The 16,149-nt window shown below is 49.8% G+C and overlaps 2 protein-coding genes and 1 long non-coding RNA gene across 7 annotated transcripts in view; 1 reads left to right on the top strand and 2 right to left on the bottom strand.

Annotated features, from left to right (window-relative positions):
* Positions 1–16,149, top strand: part of LOC111070599 — a 105,104-nt gene that overhangs the window by 78,450 nt on the left and 10,505 nt on the right. The gene's annotated exons all lie outside the window — the stretch shown is intronic.
* On the bottom strand, positions 1,146–2,848 carry LOC111070596 (actin, larval muscle). The gene is made up of 3 exons (XM_022361261.2): positions 2,742–2,848; positions 1,697–2,654; positions 1,146–1,635 (listed from the first exon to the last, which is right to left on the bottom strand). The coding sequence occupies exons 2-3, from the start codon at positions 2,619–2,621 to the stop codon at positions 1,430–1,432; spliced, it is 1,131 nt and encodes a 376-aa protein (XP_022216953.1). The 5' UTR covers positions 2,622–2,654; positions 2,742–2,848; the 3' UTR covers positions 1,146–1,429.
* Positions 5,387–15,643, bottom strand: LOC111070589 (delta-1-pyrroline-5-carboxylate synthase). Its single transcript, XM_022361255.2, has 11 exons — positions 15,381–15,643; positions 11,745–11,909; positions 11,539–11,679; positions 11,351–11,458; positions 11,098–11,265; positions 10,823–11,011; positions 10,561–10,756; positions 9,728–9,969; positions 6,983–7,466; positions 6,637–6,915; positions 5,387–5,738 (listed from the first exon to the last, which is right to left on the bottom strand). The coding sequence occupies exons 1-11, from the start codon at positions 15,474–15,476 to the stop codon at positions 5,473–5,475; spliced, it is 2,334 nt and encodes a 777-aa protein (XP_022216947.2). The 5' UTR covers positions 15,477–15,643; the 3' UTR covers positions 5,387–5,472.

The raw sequence follows: 16,149 nt of genomic DNA, 5'->3' as shown, positions 1-16,149 counted from the left end.
CCGACCAAACGATGCAATGGCCGAAAGTGGGTTTAGTATTCGAATAGTTGATACCAACAATTTTCCATTTTCCATTAACCATTTATCTTTCCCCGCTTTAAAACTCACACTCATCATTTCGTACCCTCATTTCAGCGGGGCTTCTTTTGTGGACTCGTATATTTCGGCTCTCCCGTTGTGTCCACTGATTGATTGAGTGGCCACTCCATTCCATTCCCATCACAATCCCATCCGAGTCCAAACATTTAGTTGTCTGCCAATTGCTGGCCCTACGAGTAGTTTTTGTGGCGGATAATGAACCGCACTTCGAGTGCCCCGGGGGGCGGGCCAGAATCGGTTCTAATGGAGGGTCAGTATGACTCTGTTTTACCATAGCACATAGTTGTTTGGTTTTCCTTTTTTTTTTTTTTAAGGATATCCCCATAGTCAGTGCGATCCCAGGAATGCCTAATTTTCCTAGCAGTTTAAGTTATTAGCAGACTTGCAGTGTTTATGGACACATTGTAAGAATTATAGCACTAAACTGAGAGTTCAACGCTTGTTGCCAGTTGCCACTGGCATTTGACTAATTAGGCTTCGGCTTTTGGCACCTAGTTTATTCATAGATTGCCGAATTCTGCAAAACTTTTCGTCCAAAAGTTGCCAGGTGTCTCTGTGTGCAACCGAGCATAAGATTGTGTGTGCGTGTGTGTGTGTGGGCGATAACTGGTGGAAAGTTTTTGCAGCTGTTAAATCTCTCAACTCTCTCCTTGAGTAGATGATTTCTGTCCATCTCTTAAGCTTCCCCAAACAAGTGGAAGAACAAAAGTCATGGCGACTGACAAAATGTGACAGGCGAGCAAAGCGCTGTGAGCTGCTTGACTCGGACTCGCATATTGACATTCCCCCAGCTGTCCAGTAAAAGTAAAAGTTTTCCTTGGACTGATTGACACTTGGTCCAGTCCGAAGCCTAATTAAAAAAGTTTTCCCCTCCTGCCATTTTGTTTTTAGGGCTCGCTTCGATTTCAGTTCGATTCATGTAGGTTATTGGTTTTTATTGTCGATACAACCGATTTGGATGGCACTTTTCTCCATTCATTCAACAGCTCCCGTAACTTAAAACCAAATAAGAAAATTCCGCATCAAATAAAAATATCGAAGATAATAAAAAAAGAAGGCGTTGCCTGCTCGTATTCTCTTGTTCTCTTTGTGTGGTTTCTCTGTTCTGTTCTCGTTTATCTCTCTATGTTAAAAACTTCTTCATCAACTAAATGTAATTTTAAAGATACTTTTTTCATCGAATTGCCTTCTGGCTAGTTAGCCTCTGCCCGGCCCCAGTGGCTAGGCAAATGTCTTATGCAAGAGACAAATACTAGACACAAGAACCCAAAGAGATGTTGGATGGGCTTTGGGGCTGGCCCGATGTCTGGGCAGCAGCGGAGGATAGTGCTTAGAAGCACTTGCGGTGAACGATGCCAGGGCCGGACTCGTCGTACTCCTGCTTCGAGATCCACATCTGCTGGAAGGTGGACAGCGAGGCCAGGATGGAGCCACCGATCCATACGGAGTATTTGCGCTCAGGTGGGGCAATGATCTTGATCTTGATGGTCGAGGGAGCCAGGGCGGTGATCTCCTTCTGCATACGATCAGCGATACCTGCACACGGATGAAAGCAAAATTAAACCATATCCTTTGAAAGGACAAAGGGAATCCCAACCTGGATACATGGTGGTACCACCCGACAGCACATTGTTGGCATACAGATCCTTGCGGATGTCCACGTCGCACTTCATGATGGACTGGTAGACGGTCTCGTGGATGCCGCACGACTCCATTCCCAGGAACGAGGGCTGGAAGAGGGCCTCTGGGGTGCGGAAGCGCTCGTTGCCGATGGTGATGACCTGGCCATCGGGCAGCTCGTAGGACTTCTCGAGAGAAGTGGAGGCAGCCGCCGTGGCCATTTCCTGCTCGAAGTCAAGGGCGACGTAGCACAGCTTCTCCTTAATGTCGCGAACGATCTCACGCTCAGCGGTGGTGGTGAACGAGTAGCCGCGCTCGGTGAGGATCTTCATCAGGTAGTCGGTCAAGTCGCGACCAGCCAGATCCAGACGGAGGATGGCATGGGGCAGGGCATAACCTTCATAGATGGGTACGGTGTGCGAGACACCGTCACCGGAGTCCAAAACGATACCGGTGGTACGGCCGGAGGCGTACAGGGAGAGCACGGCCTGGATGGCCACATACATGGCTGGGGAGTTGAAGGTCTCAAACATAATCTGGGTCATCTTCTCGCGGTTAGCCTTGGGATTGAGGGGGGCCTCAGTCAGCAGGACTGGGTGCTCCTCTGGGGCCACACGCAGCTCGTTGTAGAAGGTGTGATGCCAGACCTTCTCCATGTCGTCCCAGTTGGTGATGATGCCGTGCTCGATGGGGTACTTCAGGGAGAGGATACCGCGCTTGCTCTGGGCCTCATCGCCGACGTAGCAGTCCTTTTGGCCCATGCCCACCATCACACCCTGATGCCTGGGGCGGCCCACGATCGATGGGAAGACGGCACGGGGAGCATCGTCTCCAGCGAATCCGGCCTTGCACATGCCGGAGCCATTGTCGACCACCAGGGCTGATGCTTCTTCGTCACACATTCTGATTTAGTTCGGTACGGTTCGGGGAGAGCACTACAAGGAGGATGCAGGAAGCACTACAGAGCTATAATATATCCTGAATATATGTGGGGTATATATCCCAGCAGGGGCGACACTCACGACGTGTAAATCCAACAGCGACAGCAATCAGAGTGATTCGTTCTGCGAGAAGACATCGGCATTTAAATAAGTTCTGTCCCCAGTCCCTGTCCCTGTCCCTGTCATCTTGAACAATTGTTCATCTAGTAACATGTTGATGAATTTCGCGATATGCTACGCTTGGAGGGGATCAGGCATTCACAGCAAGGGGGAGGGGGCGGGCGACGGCACGGATACACATCAGTTCGAGTGTACGCGAGTGTTGCTCATTCGGGGTATTCCGATTTTCTGGCCGCGTTTGTTGAGCAATTGATGGAATCTATGTATTTAAATAATATAACGTTCTGCGACTGTCATCTCTTACCTTGCAAGCTTTATGCTTAAGCCGCTCTCTGAGAGCGCATTAATTACTCTCCCAGCTGCTCTGAGGGTCAGGTTCTGGCCTGCGCTACCTGCGAGTAGCGAGTATAACGGCAGGCACGTTCTGCGACTATCATCTCTAAGTTTGTTGTGCTATCTCGCTTTGCCCTACAGGCTTTACGCCTAAGCCGCTCTCTGAGAGAGCGCATGCATTACTCTCCCAGCTGCGCTGAGGGTCAGTTTCTGGCCTGCGCTACCTGCGAGTGGCGCAATAAGCTCAACAGGAAGAAAAGAGACCTGTAAAGAAATCGTTTTGTGTTTCATTCCTTCACAAAACTGTAACTTGATGAACTTTTTATTGAGATGCTCGTTTATATCCCCTCCCAAATCCATTAGGGTATCCATTTGTCTCCATTCGTCAAAAGCATTTATCATTTAGTTTCTTTTCGTTTTCGCTAAATTATGTCGGCTGCGTTTTTGCCAGCACCGCCTCGGACTTCCACATAGAACGGCGGGCATGGGCACCGCAGCACACAGAAGAGGGAAATATGCGCCAGGACTTGTATAGTCATCTGTTGTTGTTATATATTTTTAAGTTTTTATATAAATAAACCCCCGCAAAACTACAAAAAAAAAACCAAAAAAAAAAAAGAAAGAAAAAAGGCAGCTGCAACAAGAACAATGTAGGCATTTTACCCTCAGATGCAGTTTTGACGTCGCTGCAGAGGAAAATAGTGCCAATGAAGAAGAGAATACATCTCGATGCTCTCGGGCTCGGGCACGGTCTCGGTCCCACTCAGTCCCTAGATGGTGTGGCCCCAAAATTTGTCGCCCAAAAATGCAGCCAAAGCATTTACACATGATAGAAAATGTTGACGGCGTCGTGTGGATTTCATTGAATCTATATAAAATAAAATGAAATTTGTTTCGCTAAAATATGTGCTCAGTGAGCAGGGTTGTGCTGCAGAAACAGCCCAGAGGGAAGGGGATGGGTTGGGTGCTGCGGTGCAGCGGTGCAGCGGTGCAGCGGTGCAGCGAGTGCATTTGGCCCACGGCAATTTCTCGCCTGTCTTCTAATATCGCTCGATCTTAACGTGGTATTAGCCACAAGATTAATGCCTGCTATTCTAATTAAGTGGGCCCCAATCGAGGACTGCAGTGCTGGGAGGGAACACCCATTCGCATTCTCATTCCCATTCGCATTCGCAGTTTCAGTCGCTAGTCCCTGCCCATAAATGGGTAAACTTCTCCCCAGCTAAGTTGCTCAAGTGCTTGGCAACTACGGCGGAGAACTACGTGCTTACCGCACGGATCAGGTACGGGAAACTTTCACGTATCATTGTCTGTACGCGCGCTGAGCAGTTCAAAGAGGTAAAAATGATGCTCGTCCTGCCCTGTACACGTTATAAGAACGAGTTGCAGTTGCCGTTGCCCCCGAGGAGGAAGTAGAAAGATAAACAAAGCGGGTCGCTCGAGCAGTTCAAAGGGGAGCATCGTATCTGCTGCTGCTAATGCTCAATCCGCCCTGGCAGAAGCTGACCCCGTCTTCAATTTGGAATGGAAGTTAGGATGCAAGTGGGAAAGCCCGAAAAAAAGTTTGGCGCGTTGACAGGACGCTCCACAGCCACTCCACCACTGCTCCACCTCTTCTAACCTTTCAACACGCTCAATGCAGCGGCAGAAACTTGAGGCAAAGCGAAAGAGAGAGCGCTAAGAGCGCTGCAGCTGGAACACGGGAAACTTGCCCCAGTGAACATAAAAATTAAAATACCTGCCACGCGGTCGCATACCAAGTGGCGAGGAGCTGCAGTTCACGTTTCTTGGCTAATTTATGATTTGCAATAGGAATGTATATATACACGTGCATATATATGGATAGCTCCGTACTCGTAATGCTTGCGGAAGATTCAAACTTTAAGCGAAATTCTTGGGTACGAGTAATTTTCGGTTTATTTCATTTTCATTTTCCGTTCCATCTCCTTCTAGAAGGTGCGGAGGAACTGGAGCTGAACTTTCGCTGGGAAAACTTTCGGAGCCCAAGACAAGGGCTGACAGTTTTAACTACCCCTGGCACCACCTTGCAGCCCCCCGGCAGGGCAGCAGCCAGCCACTTCCTTTACTTTATTAATTACACAAGTTGTCTGGGCAAATATTTTTCACTCAAATTAATTTCTCCCATGTGGCCACGACGGCAGCTGTCATCAGGGAAAATAGGGGGGACATGGCTCAACTCCGCACCAGAATCCTGCACAATCCTGCCACCCACCGCCAAGTAATTACCCTTCACTCAAAATGCACTCCCGAAATCATGAGGCAACGTACATACATTCTTCTTCAAAACACGAATCCGGGCACTTAAAACTATATACAATTTAGATTAGATTGGTGAGTCCTAGCCGTCCAGGGGAAGGCTCTCGTGCAGCCACGTGCGCTCGCCGCCCTCTGCAAAGTCCGCCGCGGCATGATCCTGGCCATTCAGTACCCACTTGGTGGTCAGCAGCCCCTCCACGCCCACGGGGCCGCGGGCATGGATGCGTGCCGTCGAGATGCCCACCTCGGCGCCAAGGCCGAACCGGAAACCGTCCGCGAACCGGGAGCTGGCATTGTGGAACACACAGGCACTGTCCACGCTGCCAAGGAATTGCTTGGCCGTGGCATCTGCATGGGGGGAAATGGAAATTGTAGAAATTTCAGAAAATGTGAAAATGTGTAGAAATGCAAACACGAGAGGGAAAGTGTTGAATAAAATTAATTTCCCAAATGATTTAAATTTGTTGTGGCAAGCACTGCAAAGAGGGGGCGGTATGGTGGGTGGTAGTGGGTGGGGGCGTGGTAGTATGGTGGGTGCATGCATGCAAAAGTTCGCATGCAAAAGCTGACGTAACTTGAATTAGGACTTGGGTTTAGTTTCTGTTGCTTTCTGTGTGTTTTTCTTTGGTTAAGGTTTTGACTGGGGAACTGCAAATGTAATTACAGAAGCCTGTAGGGGGGAGGGGGCGAAGACCATATAATTCGCACTTGTTTGAAGGTTCTCCTTTTCTCTTTCTACTCCTATAATAATGATCATGATGGGGAATTTTCTAATTTCTAATTGAGCTGCATATTCTATAGTCGTTTTACGAGTGATTAAATGCTGGTTGGGTGTCTTTCCTTCAGCTTTAATTTAAATTGGAGTTGAATTTTGTGTTCCTCATACCATGTTTGCGACAATAACCATTATGAAAGGCCACTCCATTGAGATCCCAATTGAATTACAGTCGAAAGTCAGAGACCACCTGCCATGGCGCATATAAATCTCATATTTAAAGGTTCCCCTAATTCAGCTTTTGGCTTTGTAAACCCTCTAAAAGCAACTCGTCTGCAGCAATAACCATTATGAGAGCTCGCCTCGCTCCACAATCCACTCCAGCAGTGGAAAATTCTCATTACCTCCGAAACACAAATCAAAATGGAATGAAAAGATGGCCAAAAGGGGAGCCTGTTCCTATGGTCAGGGGCTTCGGCTAAACAATTTTTCTGCTCCGATTGCAAGCAATAGAAATTAATTTTCAATTACCGTTTTCCGTAACAATGACATCGGTGTGGCCACTGCCATATGTATGGATGTGATTAATGGCCTCCTCCAGACTGGGCACAATCTCAATGCAGCACTCGAGGGCACCGTACTCGTGCCGCAGGCTCTTGGCTGCGGGCGGGCCGAAGGTCAGCTGCTGGTTTAGATGGGGGCCGGCATTGATTTTGACGCCCTCGCGCTTCAGCATGTTGCAGACATCCGTGAAAATTTCGCCACTCATCAGATCCTCGTGTATGAGCAGGGTTTCCATGGCATTGCAGGCTATGGGATATACGGCAGCAAATGGCTTAAAATGTGTAACAGTTGGACAGCTGGATATGTCGGTTACCCGCCGGATAGTCGCACTTGGCGTCGCGTACAATGTGCAGGGCCTTCCTTAGATCCGCATCCCGGTCGATGTAGACATGGCAGACGCCCTCCGCATGGCCCAGAACGGGGATGTGCAGCGACTGCTCTTGGATGCTTCGCACTAGCTCGGAGGAGCCGCGTGGAATAATCAGATCAATGTGCTTCTCCATGGACAGCAGATCGCTTATCTCCTCACGGGTGGAGACCAAAGAGACGGCATGCTCGGCTCCCACTGAGACCAGTGCTTCCGTGACCAGGTCCATGAGCGCCCTGTTGCTGTGGGCCGCCTCCTTGCCGCCCTTGAGCAGCAGCCCGTTACCAGAGGCCATTGCCAAGGCGGCGACTTGGGGCAGCGAGTCGGGACGCGATTCGAAGATGACCAGAAGGACGCCAATGGGAACGGTGACCTGCTTCAGCTCCAGTCCATCGGCCAGTAGGGTGCGGCGCAGGACGCGACCCACATTCTGGAATGACAGCGAAACGGAATGAGAGTAAGAAAGAGAGAGAGAGAGAGAGAGAGAAAGGGCAGAGGCAAAGCCAATCGGCAATTCAGCATAAATCGCATAACGTATACGCCATGTGGGACCGCTGGTCATAAAATAACTCGATTCCTTATGCGACGCTCCCACTCCCAGAGGCTGGGACCACCCACTTGATTCAGTGCTCCCACCGCATTTGGATTCCCCGGCGTCCATTTTGAGGCGTTACATAAATCAAGACGCTCAACGCGTCGTAATCTTTATTTATTTTTAATGGCCCCCTCACCAAGGAGGTCCTTGCGTTCCAGGTCCCTTCTCATGCCATGAGAAATCTCTAGAAAATTGGCTGCAGATAACATAAAGAGATTGCGGAATGGGTCTGGTCTGGTGTGGTCCAGTGTCCATGTCCGTGTCCCTGTCCGTGTCTGGGTTCGGGTATGGGCTGCTTCTGACAGCAGTTGACTGGCCTTGTTTGCATAGACGAGACCTCCGACCAAGACATCCTTGCAGACCTGCCATCTCTGCTCTGCCTTTGTTCCTTGGCTGTCCGTGTTTAACCATTAAACTCAACTTGGGCGCTGAGTAAATTTGGTTATATGGTCATTATTATTGACTTTGGCATTGTACGATGCAAAACTTTAAATTATATTTGCAAAGGACAATTGGATAAGTCATGGCTGGGCTGGGCTGGTCTGGGCTGTACTGGACTCTATGCAGTGGAGTGGAGTGAAGTGTTCTTGCTTCGAAAAAGTTGGGGGCTTGGACAACTTTATTATGGCCCAAGAGAGGTCCAAGAAACAGATAACTGTGTGATGGGCAAAAGGAGGAAATTGAAGAATTTTCGTTGTTGTTGCATTATTAGAAGTCGCTGGATGATCTCGGAAATTGTTCGGTATTTTGGGATGGGTGAAAACTCTGTACCAAATCTGTTAGCACCTCCCTAACCATTCAGCTCCTAAACTCGAAACATTGGGCCTTTTTTTTCGCTCAGTACTTATTTTGCAATAAAAACTTTTTATATGAACTGTAAGTAGTCTGGGTAATTGAAAACTGAAGGAGTGCCCTGAACCCTGCCCCTGTGCCTACCCTTGACCCTGCCCGATTCCATCATCCCACACTCAACTTTCGAACGGTTCAGGGGGCGCAGGCCTGTGGGCCGGCCCAGCCCAGAGGCCAAACAATGTCCGCGGCATTTGGTAAATGTGGGCACGGGCGGGTAAAACAGAAACACTTTCCGCACCATCCGTGCGACATTTATGAAGTGCGTTATGGATTTTCTGTATGCCCAGCCAGCAGCAGCCTTATGCGGGTACGGGCAGGGGTACGGGTGCGAGTGCGAGTGTGTTTTGGGGTCGAGTTCGCTTTTTATGATTTTTCACGCTGTCGCCATTTTGTGTCACAATTTCGCTTGCCATTTTTACAATAAACTCATGTCCTGCCCCATCCTGCCAGCCAGCCAGCCCGTTGCCCCGCCACCAGCCTCAATGGAAAAAGTTTTGCTGAAGCAAAAAAAAAAAAAAGTAAACACGAAGGAAAAACTTTTTGCGTTTCCGCACAATCACATCCAATAAAACGGTTCGCTGAGAGGGTGGTGGCTCAAGCCCAAGCCATAGTCCGGATCCCTCCCCCGTTATTCCTGCCCCCAACGATATTCGATCAACTCTGTCTGGGAATGTGTCGTGGGGTGGGCGGGGCATCTAGCTAATGTCACTGGCAAGACACCCAACGAGAGGGCATACAAGAAAACTGTCTTTTATCTTCCACTTGCTTAGCTTCTGGCACACTCCCTGGGCAGGGGCCAGGGTGTATCCGGCTACACACCAGGACAGGCAGCTCGTCCCCCGTCGAACACTTTAGCTGCAGTTGCCTCGTGCCTCGTGGGGTGTCAATTTTTGTTGAAGTGTAAAATTGCTTAGAGATTTCATAATGTTGTTAAAGCGCTGCAAAAACTACAAAAACTGCATATGGCTCTCGCTCTGGCTGTGGCTGTACGCCACTCCTGGCGGAGTGCTCGCCCTTTGTTGCAGTTCAGTCCATGAAATGGCCATTTTGCCAGGGGAGACAAATCCACTGCAGGAGCTGCTAACTCAATTTCTGGCTGATTTTTCGACATCGCAACAAATGCAATTTGCTCGAACTTTGCCAGAGGTTAGCAGCTCAGTGTGCCGTTTGCTCTTTGACCTGCCTGCCTGGCCCACAATGCAAAAGTGGGTGGTAAAAACGGGCAGTTATTAAGTTTGGCTTACCTTGTGACTGACGTCGGCGATTTGCTTGAGGCCAATGGCCAGGTTCTTCAGCTTGGCCGAGTTGAGGGAGAGTCGCGAGAGCAGCGGCTTGGCCAGGCCGTTCTTCTGGGCCTCGGCCAGGTCCTTGGCATTCGCCTCCAGTATGAACTTCTCGCGGCTCACCAGCAGATCGGCGAGCGTATTGACGGCGCTGGCTCTCTGTGCGGGTGTCAGGGCCTGCATCTGACGGCTTCCGGTGCGAGCTGTGGCCGAGTGGGAATGGAGAGGGAGACCAAAGAGTTGAAATTAGCAACAGCCGAAACGAGTTGCAGCTGTCTAATTAACAGCCACTTTTGCTGCCAACTGCTGCAGCTAGCTCTAATAACAATTAAATTGCATTTTCCCCAACTATTTTCCCCAAATAGCAGCAACATCTTCCACCCCCAGTCGCCTTCCTGACCCACTTTTCCACCCACTGACCCACTCACTCTCTCTCTGGCACCCTCTGTGTGCCTGTCTCGGCTTGTGTAAGCCGTAATGGCCATTAGCCCGGGCCCCAGCCACTTGTCACTCGCTGTTAGAGCGATGCTGGTAAACTGCTTCCAAGTTGAAAGTTTCCAGCCAACCCGCTTAAAGCCTTACTCCAGTTGATTGGCAATCAATGTGGTCGGATGGGGAGGGGGTGGCGTGGCTGCCACGAGTGGGATGAACAAAACCGCTAATTACAGCCGGAGTTGCCGTCTTTTACTAGAGAGTACTACTCTTGTCCAGTGTCTAGCCACATCATTGTCTAACCAACGTTGTCATGGCCATAAGCCGGATTGAGCTCAGTCGGCGACCGACTCCTCACTTACCATTCTCGGCCATCACCTCCACGGACACGGTATTGGTGCTATCCGTTGCCTCCGTGAAGAAGGTGCCCACCTTCCTGCCGCCAATAATGGTCTTGATTGCCTTCTCCTGCATTCCGTTGCAGATTACCACGCTGACGCCACGATCCAGAGCCCAAGTGGCTGCCTTCACCTTCGAGTCCATGCCGCCAGTTCCCACCTGAGACAAAGGGAGTTGGAGAGAGTTAGATGCCAGATAATTTAGTTAGGAGGGATCTGCACCCACCTTTGACTTCTTGCCGAACTCGATGCTGTTGCTGTCGTCGCTGCTGTAGGTGTGCATCAGCTTGGCGCCATCCTCCCAGGGGGGCTTGTTGTAAATGCCATCGACGTCCGACATGAGGATTAGCAAATCCGCCTGCACCTCGGCGGCCAGCATGGCTGACAAGCTATCGTTGTCCTTAATGGGAATGCCCTATACACACACACAAACACGAAGAATAGACTTGGTCACGTTGTCCACCTGGTACCTGGCCGATAGCTAGGAGACATCCCACTCACCCGCCTCGCTCCTCCGGCCGGCTCATCGTCACGTATGAACATTGGCGGCGACACGGCGTCATTCGTATTTATGATGGGCACAATATTCAGGCTAATTAATTCGGAGAGTGTGCTGAACAGATTGTTGCGTGTCTCCTCGTTGTAGAAGTCCGGCTTGGTCACCAGCACCTGCAAACAACACAAGCAACAGAACCGACAACAGCTCAGGGTAATCCCAGGGTGAACCCTAATCACGGCTGCACTGTCCACGTACCTGTGCTATCTTGACGCCGTACTGGGCAAACATTGCATCGTAGAGGGACATCAGACCCGATTGACCCACCGCGGCCGCTGCACGCGGCTCCAGAGTGGCGCCATCGAACTAGGTTTGGGGGGTGGGGCGAGTGGATTATTGTGGGGTGGTGTGAAAAGTGTCGGCGATTGTTTGATGATTGTGCTCACCTCCTTGCCTTCCTTGGGGTTGAGAGTCTCGCGCATTGACAGTGACATGAGCAGCTCCTGGGCGAGCTTCTGCTTGCCAAAGGCCACCGCTCCGCTGGTGACCATCATCACCTCGCGGCCCTCCAAATGGCATTCGGCCACCTGGACAAGGGCAGAGGAAAGGTGTGGGTAAGGCAGGATCATCCAGTCAGAGTCGTGTCACTCACCTGCTCCACAATGGAGGCCAGTCGACCCAGAGCCAGGCCATGGTTATCCTCACGCGTGATGACCGCGCTGCCCAGCTTGACCACCAGGCGGCGGGCGTACTTCAGCTGGCTGCGATCCGTGAATGTGGGATGGGCCTTCTCCAGGCGCCTCTCGGGTGACACCAGCTGCAAGGATCATAAATCGTTAGCACCTATTTCTGGGTTGTGGGTTCTGGGTTTCAGGCCAGGAGCAGCGCGCTGGCTGGGCTTTCCTATCGCTGACAATCAGCGACAAATACACGAGTAAGGTCGTAAATTACGACAGCACCAGCACTGGCACTGGCACGGGCACGGGCACCGGCATCGGCTTTGGCCATAAAAACAACAAATCGAAATAAATGGCAATCCAATTAATGGCACAGTTCCCCCTCGAACGCGTCCAATCAGTTTATAATCAGCAAAAATACAACTGTTAGCTATCGGGTGAGATGAGGAGACCCCTATAATGCGAGGTTCTCGTAGGGGAGGTGGGGGACTCTAGTTATTCGAATTTCAAATTATTATGTGTGTTAATTGGTTTTTTAGCCAGCGGCGCGTGGTCAAAAAGTCAGTTTGGCTGCACTGCACGCCCCCCACTGGATAATCAAATGGAAATTATGCATAATTGAATTGCATAACTCTGCCATAAAACTCCGCGCGACTGGCTCTAATTATACCGACTATCTGGCCGCACTTTAAAGGCACACAAATTCAAGTGTTTACCATTTGGCATTTTAAGGGCATTTGCACTTCCGGGAATCGGAACCTCGCAAAAGGCTTCCTGGAACATCAAATCATGCAATAAAAAATCTCTAGAGCTGTGCCCCAAAATGCGGAAGTCAAGGACTGTGTGTTTTCCCTACTGAAGTGTAATTTCGAAGGTAATCGGATTACATTAACCATCAAAATAAATGCCAAGCTGATAAACAGAGTGAAGTGATAAGATTAGGTAGGCGGTCGAGATACAGCTAGAAGAAAATGGTAAGTGTAAACAAATTTGTGTCCCCTCTGCTGCCCGAACAGCAGAACAGCCATCATAATCATATTTTAGCTGACTCGTCCATCCATCCATCCATCCATCCATGCGTCAATCAATCAATCAAACAGTTTTTTCAGTTGTTTCCAATGGTTTCCAGTTTATTTTTTGTGGTTCGTTTCATTTTGATTGCCTTTCAGACGCAATAACATCAAATTAGCTTTGACTATTCACATAACTCGTCGTCGTCGCGTTCGTGTCAATTATGTCGGAAAAATCAGCTCGAAATTGAAGCGTAAATACTGTGATTTTGTTACTTCCCAGCTCTGACTGACAATCGCGTTGAAATTGCGATGATTGGTGACAGGTGCAGGACCGTAAACCCTGCTCTGGCACTGTCACTGGCCACGTTTACTGGGAAATTTTCTTGTTTGTTTGCTTTAGTCAATTGTTTGGACATTTACAGTCTGTTATCGCAAAAGGCACGCTTTGCCTTTTTTGTTCTTTTATCAGTACGAGGAGTACAAGTGCGAGTATCGCAAAGCAAAGACCTGCGAACCTGCCCAACAAGAAATAAACGAATCAGAATCAGCCAAATGTTTTACGAGCAATGGCCCTGTCTGACACACACCAAACACAATAATATTATGTCTGGCCGGTGGCGGTGGCGGTGGCGGCACTCATGGCATACATACTCGTAGTATTGTGGCATGGCGTGATATCAAATGCAATTAGTCGAAGGTCAAGTTTCAGAGCCCGAAATGGATAGATTGGGCTGGGCTCTTATCGAGTGTCTGGACATACATTCATATCTGCTGCCTGTCAAATAAGTATGAACGAATTCGAATTCTAATTATCGAGCAATTAATGCGAGCATTCTGGCACATAGCATCCACATCTTATCCGGCTCCACTCCAAATCTAGCTGTTGCCTCTGCCCCTACCCTGGACACTTTGTGGCCGGTCGCTGGCTGCCTTTTTGGTGCTCTGTTTTCGGGTTCTTTCCTCTGTGGCATGTTGCTCTGCTCTTTTTTATGATGTGCCCGGTACACGCACGGCGCCGAGTGAGAGTCGGGACCGAAGGCGCCATAACTGCCAGCACGTGTCAAAATGAAGCGACTCAATGGTGGGGCAGGGCAGTCAGGCAGTCGGCCAGCTTGGCAGTCAGGCAGTCGGGCAGTCGGCCAGCTTGGCAGTCAGGAAATGTGCTGAAGGGTATACGAACGACCCTGACCTAGGCCAATCGTTTCGAGTGTCAAAGGCTGGGCCTGATGTCGGACATATGCAAATGTGTGGCAGGCAGAGAGGAAGCCACCGAGTGTAGTCGAGTCGAGTCCTTGCCTGGGGGTTGGGTTAGAGCAGCACAAATGTTGCTGCATATTTAAAGGGGGGTTTTTAAGTTTATTGTAAAGTTCCCTCTCTCCTCTCCCCTGCCTGCCCCACTCATTCTGTGGAAATACAATATTTACACTTTTAGAATTTATTTGAACACGTTCTTCCATTTGCCTGACCTCTGTACCCATCCCGAATCGAGTCCGAATCTGGTCCGGCAGCTGTCATGCTGTGACAACATTTTATCAGCTTGTCGGGACAATCTGTACCCCCCTCCACTCCTCTCCTCTCCTCTCCTATCCACTCATCAACTGGCAACGATGCCTGTTTTGCATGTTTGGGAAAATCAAACCGAAACTGTAAATGATTTACAGCTCATAGCTCAGGCCCCAACCCCAATACTAAACCCCGATCGATGGCCATTCAATTAGCTTCGGCCCCGATTTTTGATGGCCCATTTTGGCCCAGTTTATGGCTTGGGTTGGCGCCGAGAACGGGAATCCTTTCAAGCTGTTGTTGCCCGGTCGTAAAGACCATAAAGAGAACTCTTTATACGGACCATGCCCCATGCCCCATGCCGGCAATGGTGATGGGGTTTTGTTGTTTTGATTGGCTTCTGATTAGATTCAAGTGCGAGCGAAAATTTTCCAATGGCACTAAGGAAAGCGCTACTAGTATCCACTCCCCCCTTAGCAGCAGCTGCTAATAAGTAGCTTACGCAATCAAAACAAAGCACTAGACAGAGACCCACTCAGAGTGGGACGCTCTGCTTGGGGGAACGGAACGGAACAGGAGAGCCCGCAGACCGGACCCAAACAAGAGGTTCACGCCCAGACGTCATGCCTCGGGCCTGCTGTAATTTTCCCCCTCACTGGAATCAAATTTTAATCTCCGCTTATCGGTCAACAGGCTGGCTGGCGATTTCTTAATGCTCGTAAAAAAAAGAACGTATGTATATATGTACGCGAGTAAAATGGAATACATTCAGATACTGCAGAGGTTCGTGCTCTGGTGTGGCGATGTTCTTTGTCGCTGGCAAAGTCCAAGAGGCTTAGAGCCGCAGAGCTGCAGGCTATATGCACTACGGCTATATTAATCTCTATAGGCAGTGCCAGCCAGCCACGGGCAGGACAACAACAAAAGGTACGGGTATATCTGTAGGCTGCCACAGGTTCGAACCGCTTCATCTAAGCACAAAGCACTGATAAAGACGCGAGTCGAAGGTTCATTTGCATTAATACAATTCTGAGACGGACTTTGCATTATTGGCGAACACTTGTCGATCTTTTCGGTTATATAAATCACACTCACTGGCTGCCGGGGTCCGTGCGCGCTGGCCGCTCGCCAGACATTGCTGGAGAAGCTGTTGCGCAGGGCATGTGCCACACTGAAGCTGTTGCGCAGCATTTCTGTGCTCGAATGAGTGTAACTGGCAGTTAAAACCTCTGTATGGGATTCTGCAGGATGTTGGGGTATATCACAGATTGAATGAAGACGAAAACGCGCTCGAACGGAACCGCACCGCAAAGCCGGACAAGTTCTACTGAACGGAGGCTAGTCGAAATTGGACTGACGGACTGTTGCTGTGTTGTGCCGTTTGCTGGCTACTAGCTTGTCGCTTGCGGCCTGTCGCCCGCTCCTGATAGCGGGCCGCGAACATGTGTAATTGTGAGTGCTCATTGCCGATTGCGATTATACCAGCAGTTCGCCCTCACTCACACTCGCACTTCCCCATCCAATCGCAATCCCACTGCCGCCTTCCATCTCTCATTCATTCACGCTCTCCCGGCTCTCTCACTCTCTGGAGGTGTTATCAATCAGCCTGCCTCTCTCTGTCTCTCTGTTCTACAAAGATAACGCTTACCGTTTGACCATGCCCAAGTGGAAGAGGGAGTGAAGTAGGGCCTTATCAAGTGGGGTATCTGAATGTTCAGTGTTTGCATCGCTGTGTGGCACCGAAAATCAATTTTTAATTGGAAGTACTGCGATTCCTATATAATACAATCAACGAGGTAGGTAGGTGGGTAGCCAGTCCCCAGGCTCTCCTCAACTCCTCAACTAGATAATCACTTGACGCTTC

This window comes from Drosophila obscura, unplaced genomic scaffold (assembly GCF_018151105.1).
Source record: "Drosophila obscura isolate BZ-5 IFL unplaced genomic scaffold, ASM1815110v1 contig_170, whole genome shotgun sequence".
NCBI classification, from domain to species: domain Eukaryota; kingdom Metazoa; phylum Arthropoda; class Insecta; order Diptera; family Drosophilidae; genus Drosophila; species Drosophila obscura.
The sequence above is the reverse complement of the archived record's forward strand: the minus strand, read 5'-3'. Positions and strand labels throughout refer to the sequence as shown.